The following is a 12,462-nucleotide window of genomic DNA, read 5'->3' on the forward strand; positions in this document are numbered from 1 at the left end:
ACGTTTTCTTACCGCCGTTTTCTAGTGGAGCTAATCTAGATCTATCCCCGGGCTTCATGCCACGGGCCACCAGCCACCTTTAAAGCCCACTGACAGAGAGCCTAACAAAGTTTTCGAGGTCTAAACTTTCACCCATCTAGTGTCCATGTCCAACCAATCGCAGCAGCGTATGTACCTTACCTTACTCATACTTAGCATCAGAAGTTTTACGATGAAGGAAAAGAAAAAGAGTATTGCTATTTCAGTAGTAATGGTATTTCAGTAGTAGTCACTTTTAAACCCACCTTTTTAATATATCCCGCATAATCGCATGAATAGCGGGATAAGCAGGTATCGCACAAGTATTACATGTATTTCCCATACAATTTACCTGGCCGCGCATGTATCTTTTATGACAATCCCGCTAAACCTGCCACTTTTATATACATTAGGTACTAAGTTATTAAATAGCCTTGTATAATAGCTATTTAATTGGCCAGCTAGCCAGCTTTATACCTTTAAACCTTACATCGAAACCTCGTTTTTAACTTTTTACCTCGTAATAATTGAATGCGACCGTATCTTTTTAATTGGTGCATGCGACCGTATCTTTTTAATTGGTGCATGCGACCGATTTAAATCGAATTTAATTAATTGAATTGAATAAAAGGCTGTACGAGAGGGTGAAAGATAAGGGTATTGCCAAATAATACAAGTGTACAATAACGAATTTATATAAGGGGCGAGGTACTTAATGGTATATGATAGCCCCGTATACTGCTTCTCTAAGTAGTGTTGCTCTTAAAAGTGACTACTACTGAAATACCATTACTACTAAAATAGCAATACTTAAGAAAAAAGGTAAAAAAAGGTAAAAATCATAATTTAAACTGGTGAAGTAAGGTCAGTGACATTATCTTCATAAGTCTACTTACATACAATCCCTCTAATAGCAATATTCCTTTTTTCCATTGGCGATCACGCCCGGTTTGTTAAGAAAGGCACTTACGTAAATTTAGTTCGTGGTGAGCCCTACGAGCGGAGTGTTATGTGTAACCGGAGTGGCCGTAATAGGTACCGAATACCTACAACGCAAGAAGTATTAGTACAACCCACAACTAAAAGTATATTTAAGATAGCCTTGAAGTTTATACCACCAGCTAATCCAATTTAAACAGCCGATCACATATATTCTACCTATGATCATTTAAGATTAAACTCATAAACTTATCAATGAATTCTTATTAAAATTGCCAAGATCTTCCAACGGAAGTCAGAGTACAGAGTAAAGCACCGTAGGTAGTAGTTCAAATGTACTATCAGAATATTTATAGAAAGCCACCAAAGTCTGATCAAAATTTACGTATCAACTACCAAATCGCTGATGGCCGTTTCCAAAGGCCCGTCATTCATCACCAAATGCCAAGGTAAGCCTCAAAGGCACGGAAATAATTTCGCTATTCCGCAATGGAATCCAAACCGAAGACACTCAGGCACAGGAACCAGCAAGTATGTATCGGGTATATATAGGTATATAGGTACTAAACGCATCCTTCGCTCTGAATATCTCATCAGAGTCCTAATAGCAGGTTTTTATAATTGCTAAATACCTGTAACGATATCTCGAATAACGTTAACTGTTGACCTCGCCTTATCTTGATGCGGTAGAACCTACACGATAACCAGTAGTAAGTCCGCTCGTAGAGACGAGGCCGAATATAGGGGCTTCCTGTGTTTGAAAACAAAAAGACGCTCGGTTGTTGTATAATATCAGCCTGCAATTTCATACATAGGATCAAGGAAGCCCCATTTAAATGTTATCGTCATTAAATCATTAGATAGATACCTAAGACAGAAAATCTACGATTGAATGCTGAGTTTAATTAGATCTACCGAGGATGCTCTTGATATCAAATTCGGATAGGATATCTCCCTTAATGATGGGGTACATACGACTTCGTGATGGAAGAGATGTGGTCTCGGCATTGGGCCTCTCGTGATTCGGAAACTGTGACATTTACATAGAAGGAGCAAGATGATTCGCAATAAGCACGAATATCACACATAGCGGCATGATGCGTTAGTCGCGATCTGACGTCCAACATCGACAGGATATTGGTTCCCCTATGTAGGTATGCAGCGCACAGACGATATTGAGCACATGGTCTTCGAGACTCGACGAAAGAAGATATGTCGTCCGTACGAGTGCGACGGTTTCGGAGATAAGGTCTGATATTATGTATTTCATCGAGACAGCGAGCTTTTACGTTAGCACTCCAATACTCATTGTGATAGTGTGGCGGACTCTCCATTAGGAGGACAAGGTGGTGAATAAACGCTCTCACGTGAGTTATTTCCCGGAAGTAAAATATCAAAGTGTTCGAGGCGCTGACCGGAATGCGACATTGATGTCAATATCCACAGTTGTGGCTAGAAGATCCGGTAGCATTGAAAGACCTGTTAGGAATAGAGAGGACGAGTTCCATGTTTTTGCGCTTCACGTTAGTTGTCTAGATTGGATCAGTCGGTCCGTCCTCACCGTAAATATTAGCGAAGAGGCGTAAATGATTTGTCGCTCACACCTAAGGTAGGACGTTACCAACAGAAGCTAAAGCAGCTGACCAAAATTGTCGTGAGATAAGCTACATAGGAGAAGCGAGGGCATAATAGAAGGTGATTGCTCTATGAGAAAATCTGGGTTGCAATAAAAGGAAATATCACGGGAGTTGTAGGCCCACGCCAAGAGCGCCAAGACATTCAAAATTTCCCAATTGGGATAATAAGACAACCTTGGGCTAGGGCCGGGAATGATGCACATTTCGGCCGGTAACAAGGTCGTTGACGTTAGACCCATGGGATGTCGGTATGTGCATGTATTGTCAAGGTAGCGAAGGAAGATCATACTGTTACCTGGAATTCGGAACTGTCATCGGACGAACTTGCATAAGGAGCTTTGCCACCCTAAGCTACCTCATAGCTCAGAGAAGATCATTCACGATGCGGGTCCCCTTAATACCTATATGTTGGAAGATATAGGTATATACGGATATTAACTACCTAAACATTCATCTTCAATTTAAGTGGCTTAACCCTTTTAAACGCCTTTGCCGTCATAAGTCGAGACAAGCTCTAGGAGCTTTTATGGCTCTATCGGTCCCCATAAGCTTGATGAGGGATGGCTGCGGAGCAGCGACCCTCAAGATGATAACCGGGTCGATTCAAGCACTTCGCTAAACTCCACCCTAGACGTGATGCAAGGATGTCACGGCGGGATTTGCCGGAGGTTGTGACTTAGATGGGGTAAACTGGGGAAGACGGAAAATTAAATAAACTAGCTTCAGGGGTTCGTGGTCCATCATCAGTACATCCCGGCGCTTGATGTTCAATGGAGCTTACTGTTTGTAGCCCCGGTTGTAACTTGTTGACAGTTATTGATCAAGCAAAAGACAGGGTAGCTACGTAGAGCCAATGTGCTCACATATATCTGATAGAAACTGATGATAATGGCTTCTAAAAAGCTACAAAACCCCCAAGGCTCGCACAAAAGGCCCGAGCCGAATCACACCTTCGCTGTACGCTTTCTTCTCGGAACGTTCTAATTTCAACAGTGTATGGGATCGAAGTACGCCATCTTCCACATATATAAGATAGTTGGTCGAACTATGTCGGGTAGTCTTTGAAACGAAGACAACGCTTACGAATCTAATAATAACATCAACACTGTCTACTTTCTTAAACATCAAGTTACACCAAGAGCCATACTACATATAACATATAATCAGCATTGAACCGACTACACGTTATTCAAGGCGCAATGGCACCGGACTCTACTGGCAATACGGGATTTCAGTTCATCACCTCTATCAGCACCGTAGAGCGGGACGAGGAGACACGCCGAAAGGTGCGCTCGCATGCCAGGCGGCAGAAGCTCCCTCACGGTTCCAACCATCCACCCCAGCCGAAGAAACCAGGGTCCGCAAAAGACCATACTTCGAAGTTTAGACTTAAACCCAGAGGCTCATCCAAGGACCAAGATGATGTCCCAAGGTACGAGAGGAAGCTTAAGAAGACGAATTGGCTCGCTGTTAGTGTCGCAAAGGAGCTTCCGAACTTTACACTGTTGCACATAGAGAAGACACCTTTGACAGAGAGCTTGATGAAATATTGCATGGCTGTGTGTTTGTCGCCACAAGAGACGGCCGTCGAGAAGTGGTTTGACCGCGCTGGGGTACCGACGTACTTGAACACATGTAAGCAGGAACTTCCTCATTAACCAAAGGCAAAAGATGATTGTTGACCAACTATAGATTATTCTGGATTCCTCGCAAATGCTTTCGCCATGAACCCAGAAGGGACTTGGGTGCAAGCGGTTCGGCCACCTAATCCCCATCGTATAGGTAACTGGAGGCTAACATGTAATAGCTTCAACTTGATAAGGCTGCCACGCATGCCTTCATTGCCATGATCGCAGCTATGCACAACTCGCTTGCGAGGTGGGCCGACACGAGTACCATCGATTTCCATCGTTTCCAGGCAGTCAAGTCCATCAATGAGAGGTTGAATCTGGAAGGAAAGGACGATAGCAAGCCAATCTCAGATGGACTTGTCGTCGCCGTTTCGCTACTCGTTAATATCGAAGTAAGCTATCAACAATAGAAAGTGACTTGAGAAAGAAAATTGTTCAAGGAACTAACCCTACGCAGACTTTTATCGGCTCCTTAAGTGCTGCCGCGGCTCATATGAGCGGCTTGAAGAGAATGGTCGACCTCAGAGGTGGAATTGTCGACGGGTTCAAGCACAGCAGTATACTTCAACGGTCCATATCATGGTAAGCAAAGTTTATTGATATTATACAGTTTCTCTAACTACTCCGTATGACATACTAACTACCGTAGGGCCGACTATTCCTATGCCACCGCCGCGCACAAGCCGGTCGCCTTCCCCTTTATTCCGCAACTGGCATCCTCTCTAGCTCTCCATGATCGATTCACCAGCCGCTCGATGTTAGCAAACATGGAACCGCTTGGGTTCAAGGACCTAACCATCCAGAATCGCGAAGCGGTCGAGCTTTTCGAACTGTTATATTCGATCACCGAATGCATTAATAACTTCGACTATGCAAGTCTCGAGAGCACATTTGGGCAGAGGATCCAAGTCAGCGACTCAATCTACATGATCGAGTGGCGGCTCTGTCATCTGGAACATGCTGCTCGGAGTCGCCAATCTTGGAAGAGAGCCGGCTCCGTCCCGTTGCTACCATCGGTCGAGGCCGATACACAGCCACGGTTCCCCTCGCCGACTGATTTATCCGACGTTTTGATCTACGCCGCACATCTGTTTCTGCACCTTGCCATTCGAGGCCAGCCCCCTTCCGCCCAGAGGCATCGCGCACTAGCAGAAGCGCTCATGTCGTCTCTCTGCGACCCTGTATTAGCCTTGGACCTTCTGTCCGAGCCAAAGGTATACGAAAGTAGCGGGTCGCAGCTATCTAGAAGCAATGCAGAACAATCCACTACGGCAAACTTATCCGCCTATGTCCCAACGTCAGAGATATCACACATGGGAATTTCCAGGCTCTCCGGAGACGAGCTTCACGCCAATATTCTCCTTTGGGCCCTATTCATAGGGTCATGCATCCGCATCCCAGTTGTAGTAAACGAATACTCAGTCCTAGGCGGTGACCAACACAACTTCTTCATCACTGCGCTGAAGAACTACTGCCGGACGAGGAACATCCTAGATAAAGAGATGCTCCTCGCAAAACTGAAGGATGTCATGTGGCTTTACAGTTGGTGCGAACACCAGCTAGGACTTGTCTGGGGAGAGATTGCCGACGGCCTCAGACCATACGTGACGGCAGGGGACCAAGTGAATGCCCCCATGGGCCGTGATCAACAGGAGCAACGGCAGTGAACTCCTATTACCGGGAATCATAGTAATGTCTAATCTAATAAGTAATCATTAGCTGACACGCAAGATGTAAACGCTGGCAGCACAATCTTTTAGTCATCTACTAATATTGAATAAACTCACCTTAATACAATACCATGTTACTACTACCCATGGTCCTTATTCTTTTTGTATTTAAACTAGAACGTTGGGCAGAAACCACGAATGATTTAACCCAGCTTCATTACAAGACACCGTCTATAAAAAGGAGCTTGCCCATCAACACCATCTAGGCTTTACACCACGACTTCATCTTCGGATACCTTGGGTACCTAGTAGCCAATAAGCATGTCAAGAAGCATAGGAAAGCCGGACCAGCCGGACCGTTCCGTATCGTCCAGTCCCGAACCCCTAGATCAAGATCCAGGTCGATATACACGGTCAAGCGCCCCATCGCCAGAGCCACGTCCACAGCCACCATGTCCGCTGAGTGACCAGATGCAGCAAGTAAACCTGCGGAAGGACCACGATGTCGGGTCTAAGAAGAATGGGGAGCAGAAGCGATGATACGGTACCGGCACCATTGGTATATTACTGGCACGTATCTGGATGGTGCTAGAGTAATATATTCATCCATTGGCTAGTAGTGTAGTAGATGAGCGCTAGCCATATTAATAAAGACCAATATGATCCACCCCCACTATCTCCAACAAAGACTTTGTTGATATAGGGCCGTGAAAGTCTTAGTAAATAGTAGTGTTAAAGATGTGACATAGACATCATCAAGAAACAAGTACGCTTAGAGAATATAGGATTATTTAGATACCCTACCTATATTGAATGTCGGCTTCTAGATTCTTTAATTTCTTCGGCGGCGTCTTTTCTCGCATTATTCCTTTTAAGAAAGCCTATTACCAGCTACGAATTTCGCCGCCTTCGGTCCGGGGCGGCGGACTTTGTAGAATGCAGATAGTCGGCCGAAGACAAAGAACAGTTCAGCAGTCCTTAAAATGTTATGATGCTTGCTGTGCCGCTGACTAAAGATATTGCCCTATAATCTCGATCTGCTTTCATTTTAGGGGCTTGCGGTCGGCGTAATAATTGGCTTCCTGCGGCCTGACTTTCATCCGACGTAGAATAATCCTACGGCCTATGTGGTATCCCAACCTTCCGGAATTGTGTAATACTCCGAGGATAGCTGGACTGCGTCCATAGCGGAGTTTTCAGCTGCAAAAGTACTATGTTTGTCGGAAATGTCCTTCGTGATTGAATTGCGACGTAGGTATTGACCATTCTCGATGAATTCTTCGCCGAGCAATTTGTTGGCGAATAACACCAACATAGTATGGCGGGCCCAGGACGAGTACCGCTGACGATATCCGATCTGACTGAAGCTTCGGACTGGGACACGACACTGGTCATAACTGATGACTGGATGAAGAAAATCGTTCCGGAGAGGAGACACAGCGGATGGGAGGCAGTGGAAAAACAATGGATCGGAAATAAACAATCGCAGCAATCAATAGATCAAAAGCCGTCCAGGTATATGTCCGAATGGCCACTCTTTACTATCTTATCTAACAAGGTCTTATAAGAGAACTCACAAGGAAGGAGTATGAAGCCATGGAACGGTTTCCATATCCACAGAGGGCCCTTCCAGTCCCACAACTGGAATTTGACTTCCGAATGAAAGTTATCTTGAGTTCCCAGTCTGCTTCAGTTGCCGTAAACGATGGCTTTAAGAAGTGGTCAACATTCTCCGACGGCAGCTGGTCGGGCCGTTTCGGATATGGTCTTGTTGTCGTAAGTTATTCAAATCAATAGTGATATATGTTGATATGAAAGATTGACGTGGAATAGAATGGAGGGCAAGAGAGCCAAGACGTAGTCCATGGAAAAACAGCGGCAACTTGGGTGGAAGGGATGCATCGGCTACAGACCGAGGACGAAGTGCCAGCATAGTGAGTACGTCGACATGGGCAAGAATGTAGAAACTGATCTATGCAAAATAGCATCGAATGCAAAACGCGAGGGAATATGACCGGACCTCCCGAGCTAGTGAAGGCGCTTCAAGACCCAGGGGCATCAGCATCGGTTGACCCAAGATCGTGTCTATTCAGGGTGTTCGTCACCATGAAGACTACGGATGAGCGATACGCAGAGAAACTAAACGCCGGGATGTGGATCGGAAGTTGCCTCTGGAAAGGCTTAGAAGTCATATATGAGTACGTCTGCCAACTTTACTGTCGCTACATAGAGATCTGCATAGCTAACGATTGCTAACTCATAGCGCATACCGAGTGAGTTAGCGGATACTCATATGTAATAGGGTACCTATGTAGGTTAGGTAGGTAAATAATCATCACTGAGGATGAAGAAAACAAGGTACCAATATAGTCAATTTGACGGTGTAAATTCTTGAGTTTGCCAATATTGGGTTGGAGCTGAAGTCTCAAACCGGCAGGGCTCAATACCCGGATTTCAGCTTAGAATTGCATTGAATTTAGTCCAAGTTTCGGCATTCCCCAAACACCAGGCTTTTTTTATCATGCAATGCGATCGAGATTCAGGACCCAGGTCTCTCATGCAAGATGAGATAAACAATTGATCTTTGCCAAGGCTCCGTCGGACATTTTGATCCCACCAAGTCGGGACTAATTGTGGGTGTAGTCTAGATCTTGGTAAGGCGTCCGTCGGTATTGGGTATAGTGTATGTACATAGGTGAGCGTGATCAGGATTCGGGATGGGACTTGGTGGGACTCCATGATGGCATTTAAGCGATAACAAACGATATCAAAAATTACCCCGGATAGTCCCTTACACTAAGTGCCTGGCTTGATTACCTAAGTAGGTCCCTGCATTTCTTAGAATTACAGGGTTTTGTAAGTAACATATTTTCGTCACCGCTCTCATATGATTGGTTGTCATTTTTAACATGTCGCTTGATTGGCTACACGTCTCAACTCCGCACGTCATACTAGTGATCTACTATCTTGTACATCATCGTCGACGGCAGCAGAAAACAGGTTTGCGTCACGATCATCGAGATGAGACGTATAGGTTGTCGAAGTGTTCAAATAGAGCAATACCCGCCCATAGATTTCAATATATTTATACTCATTTTCACATATTATTAATCTAAAGTATATCTACCTCTGTACAGTATTGTATCCAGCGTTTTCTACTATAGTTACCTACCTTATACTCTCAACCAACTTATAAACTTATACCTCTATTAAATATCATCAAAATGCCTTTATTTTCTAGCCGCAGGCCCGAGGAAGAAGTTGTGGAGGAGCCTCTCCCCGAGAAGACTGAGAAGAGACACTCGCACGGTCTCTTCGGTTCCCGTCATCGATCACCTTCTCCTGCCACCACTCATAGTAACACAACCAATAGCTCAAGGAACTCAGGTATGGTTGATTAATATACTATACACCTATCAAAGCAAAGCGATCTTACCAACTCATCCATCTAGACGTTTCATCCCCTTCGCGTCACCGAAGCGTGCTACAGCGTACCTTCGGACATGGCAACACTACCAACCCGGACATCGACCCGTCAATCGTCCAGGCCCGCGAGCGCGTCATGCAGGCCGAGGCGGCCGAGCGGGATGCCGACAGAGCTTTAGAATCAGCTCGCGTCCGTGTCCGCGAAGCTAGGGCCGAAGTTAAGAGACTTGAGCTAGAGGCTGCCGAGGAAGCCCGACGCGCGAAGATTAAGCAGTACCACGCCCGCGAAGTTTCGAAGAGGGGCAAGCAGCTTGGTCGTATGTTTCCTATTGGATACCTTGTATTATGTGTCATTGTCACTAAGTCGCTAACGTTAATTAGGTCATGACGTTTAAGCTACGACTTGAGAATTGTAAAGAAGAAGTGATGACGAATCCTATGTTGGAATTAAGGGCTTGGTTGTTCAAAATGATACCTATTTCTTATCTGTATTATCACGAAGTAAGCGTCCCTGTGGCGCTGAATGTCTGATGAGTGTATTATATTGTATTACGAAGTATGAGCAGCTGATTGAAATCGAATTTATTAATTCCCATTTCAATTTGAACTATTCATTCAATTATTTTGACAGTGTTATTGATGCATACCATCAAATATCTAAGTAGCTGAGATGATTTGCATACCAGTGCCGGCAAGGGAATTTTCATAGAGCAAATAAAGCCTACATTACCTTATACGCTTAAGATTACCAATAGTGAAATCGTATTTATTATCACATTCCCAGTGCCGATTTAACTCTAGAGATCCCTTCTATCCTTTTATTTTAAGCAATGTTGTGTGTATTATGTCTTGGATTTGACCCTTTCTTCCAAGACAGTCATTGTGCTTTAATGACGTCACTCTTCATTATGTGACAATAGAAGAGCTTCCTTCGTGCTTATCATACAACACTCAAAAGACTAGCAACATGGCGATCAGCCTTATAATGTGCATATTCTTTAGACACTATCCCTTTTTGGTTATTTTGTCCTAAGAATAGAAGTATGAGTTCAATCGCGGATTAGTTACTATAGATTACAGACTAAGTGGAGATTTTTAGAAATCGTATCGTATTTTCAATGGGGCGATGAAAAAAAAAATTAGTAGAAACAATAGCCGCTAAGTTTACAATTCTCTGATGGCTAAGTAAACAATAAGAGGTAGCGATTTAGACATGTTAGAATGTGTTATAAAATCACATCAAATTCAATTTACAGATGGTTGGGGTTTTGAAACATGAAATCGCTGCTGCCGGTGCTACCGTTGCTAAGCCACATCAAGTCGTCACGGGCCACGACACCAATGATAAGAATGAGGTGTAGATATGCATTTACAAGGACATTTTATCGGACATGTGCATCAAATCCGCAGAGTCGGAGCTAACGCCAAGAAACGATAAATCGAAAAAGGGGGGTGGGGGTGTAAGCAAAGACGTAGGCTTGAAACCGAAAGAGCCAAGACATTAATCACAAGCATCCAGGAACCATTATTTCTAACTTTTTTTTTTCGTTAAACTTTCGACACTTTCGAAACTCTCGAAAGTGGCCTTGAGCCGTAATTCACCCCATCTACCTACATCGGCCTACACAAGCTTAAAACTTTATGGAATAGTTTAACTAGCTACATGCATCCCTTTCCCCTTCAAGATTTCTCATGATACCTCCGAATCTGGTCAATTGCTCTTCTGACATTCACTGCATGCCTCTCTAAGCCGCGTCATTGTTCAGCTGGCTCCTGTAGGCTACGACCCCCGACGCGAACGAGGTTTAACGAGTCGATATGGCAAATCGCAAAATGCTTTCCTTTAAGAGAGCTATCATCTTCGCAGCATTCTTCCTAGTAGGATTTATCCTGCTACGAAGATCACACGCCTCGGCTGACGAGCCCGAACCCTTCCGGAAACCTCCACCGAAGCCTGCAGACTCGAACAGCGAGCATGTCGGAGCATCGCACGACCAGTCTACTCCCTCCTATACTCCGGATAAGGAATCCGACAAACCAGTCCCTGCGCAGAAAGCTCTTCAAGATATGTCCAAGATGTCCTTATATGACAAACTAGCATACCAATATCCATACGACGTCGAGACTAAATTTCCGGCCTATATTTGGCAGACGTGGAAATGGACACCCGCTAGTGGAGAATTCAACTTTAGAGACCAAGAAGCTTCGTGGTCGATGCAGCACCCAGGATTTGTCCACGAAGTCATCACCGATCAGGTCGCCGTACACCTATTAAAGCTGCTCTATGCTCCTATTCCCGAAATCCTCGAAGCGTACAATGCGCTCCCCCAACCTGTTCTAAAAGCCGACTTCTTCCGTTACCTTATCCTTCTTGCCCGTGGTGGAATTTACTCCGACATCGACACGTTCGCTATCAAGAGTGCTCTGGACTGGATCCCAGAGTCTGTGCCGAAGGAAAGCATAGGGCTGGTCATCGGAATCGAGGCGGACCCCGACCGACCCGACTGGAAAGATTGGTACAGCCGGCGCATTCAATTCTGCCAGTGGACTATCCAGTCAAAGCCGGGCCACCCGGTCTTACGCGACGTCGTTTCGCGCATCACCCAGGAGACATTGAAGCGAAAGCGCGAGGGTACGTTCGTGTCGAAAGAAAAGAGCGTGGTGGAGTTTACAGGCCCTGCTGTCTGGACGGACGTGATTTTCGACTACTTCAACGATCCGCGTTACTTCGATATGAGCAATAGCCAGGGCAATGTTTCATACGTAAATTTCACAGGGATTGAAAAGCCGAAAAAGGTGGGCGATGTTGTGGTACTCCCCATTACAAGCTTCTCGCCCGGCGTCCAGCAGATGGGGGCAAAGGACTATGACGACCCTATGGCATTTGTCAAACATGACTTCGAAGGTAAGGGTATCCGTTCTATGTAGCCATAAGTATTTTTTGTTAACATTCTTAGGCACTTGGAAGCCTGAAAGCGAGCGGCACATTGGCGAGAATAACTAAGGGCTATCGATTGCGCGTTCTATAATATAGGTCACCTCCGGGCTATCGTCTCGTCATCCCCTAGGAGACTTGGCCTTCTAAATAGGACCTCCTCCGACAAGCGTAGGAACACATCAGTCTCCTGGTCTAATATCACG

At 45.1% G+C, this 12,462-nt stretch overlaps 4 protein-coding genes across 4 annotated transcripts; all 4 read left to right on the top strand.

Annotated features, from left to right (window-relative positions):
• Window positions 1-4,318: 4,318 nt before the first annotated feature.
• F5Y00DRAFT_252158 (uncharacterized protein) lies at window positions 4,319-5,892 on the top strand (the record flags this gene model as incomplete). The annotated part of the gene is made up of 4 exons (XM_048009906.1): window positions 4,319-4,348; window positions 4,402-4,617; window positions 4,683-4,807; window positions 4,875-5,892. The coding sequence occupies 4 exons, from the start codon at window positions 4,319-4,321 to the stop codon at window positions 5,890-5,892; spliced, it is 1,389 nt and encodes a 462-aa protein (XP_047866789.1).
• Window positions 5,893-6,902: 1,010 nt separating this feature from the next.
• On the top strand, window positions 6,903-8,395 carry F5Y00DRAFT_232232 (uncharacterized protein). Its single transcript, XM_048007142.1, has 5 exons — window positions 6,903-7,410; window positions 7,464-7,671; window positions 7,729-7,829; window positions 7,881-8,093; window positions 8,159-8,395. The coding sequence occupies exons 1-5, from the start codon at window positions 7,214-7,216 to the stop codon at window positions 8,175-8,177; spliced, it is 738 nt and encodes a 245-aa protein (XP_047866790.1). The 5' UTR covers window positions 6,903-7,213; the 3' UTR covers window positions 8,178-8,395.
• A 430-nt stretch (window positions 8,396-8,825) lies between these two features.
• F5Y00DRAFT_30330 (uncharacterized protein) lies at window positions 8,826-9,888 on the top strand. Its single transcript, XM_048013455.1, has 3 exons — window positions 8,826-9,282; window positions 9,348-9,638; window positions 9,703-9,888. Exons 1-3 carry the CDS (start codon window positions 9,120-9,122, stop codon window positions 9,714-9,716), a joined length of 468 nt encoding a protein of 155 aa, XP_047866791.1. The 5' UTR covers window positions 8,826-9,119; the 3' UTR covers window positions 9,717-9,888.
• A 1,128-nt stretch (window positions 9,889-11,016) lies between these two features.
• Window positions 11,017-12,426, top strand: F5Y00DRAFT_30358 (glycosyltransferase family 32 protein). The gene is made up of 2 exons (XM_048013456.1): window positions 11,017-12,226; window positions 12,279-12,426. Exons 1-2 carry the CDS (start codon window positions 11,140-11,142, stop codon window positions 12,323-12,325), a joined length of 1,134 nt encoding a protein of 377 aa, XP_047866792.1. The 5' UTR covers window positions 11,017-11,139; the 3' UTR covers window positions 12,326-12,426.
• Window positions 12,427-12,462: the final 36 nt, after the last annotated feature.

This window comes from Daldinia vernicosa (genome assembly GCF_022497035.1).
Source record: "Daldinia vernicosa strain CBS 139.73 unplaced genomic scaffold F5Y00scaffold_13, whole genome shotgun sequence".
Taxonomy (NCBI): Eukaryota; Fungi; Ascomycota; class Sordariomycetes; order Xylariales; family Hypoxylaceae; genus Daldinia; species Daldinia vernicosa.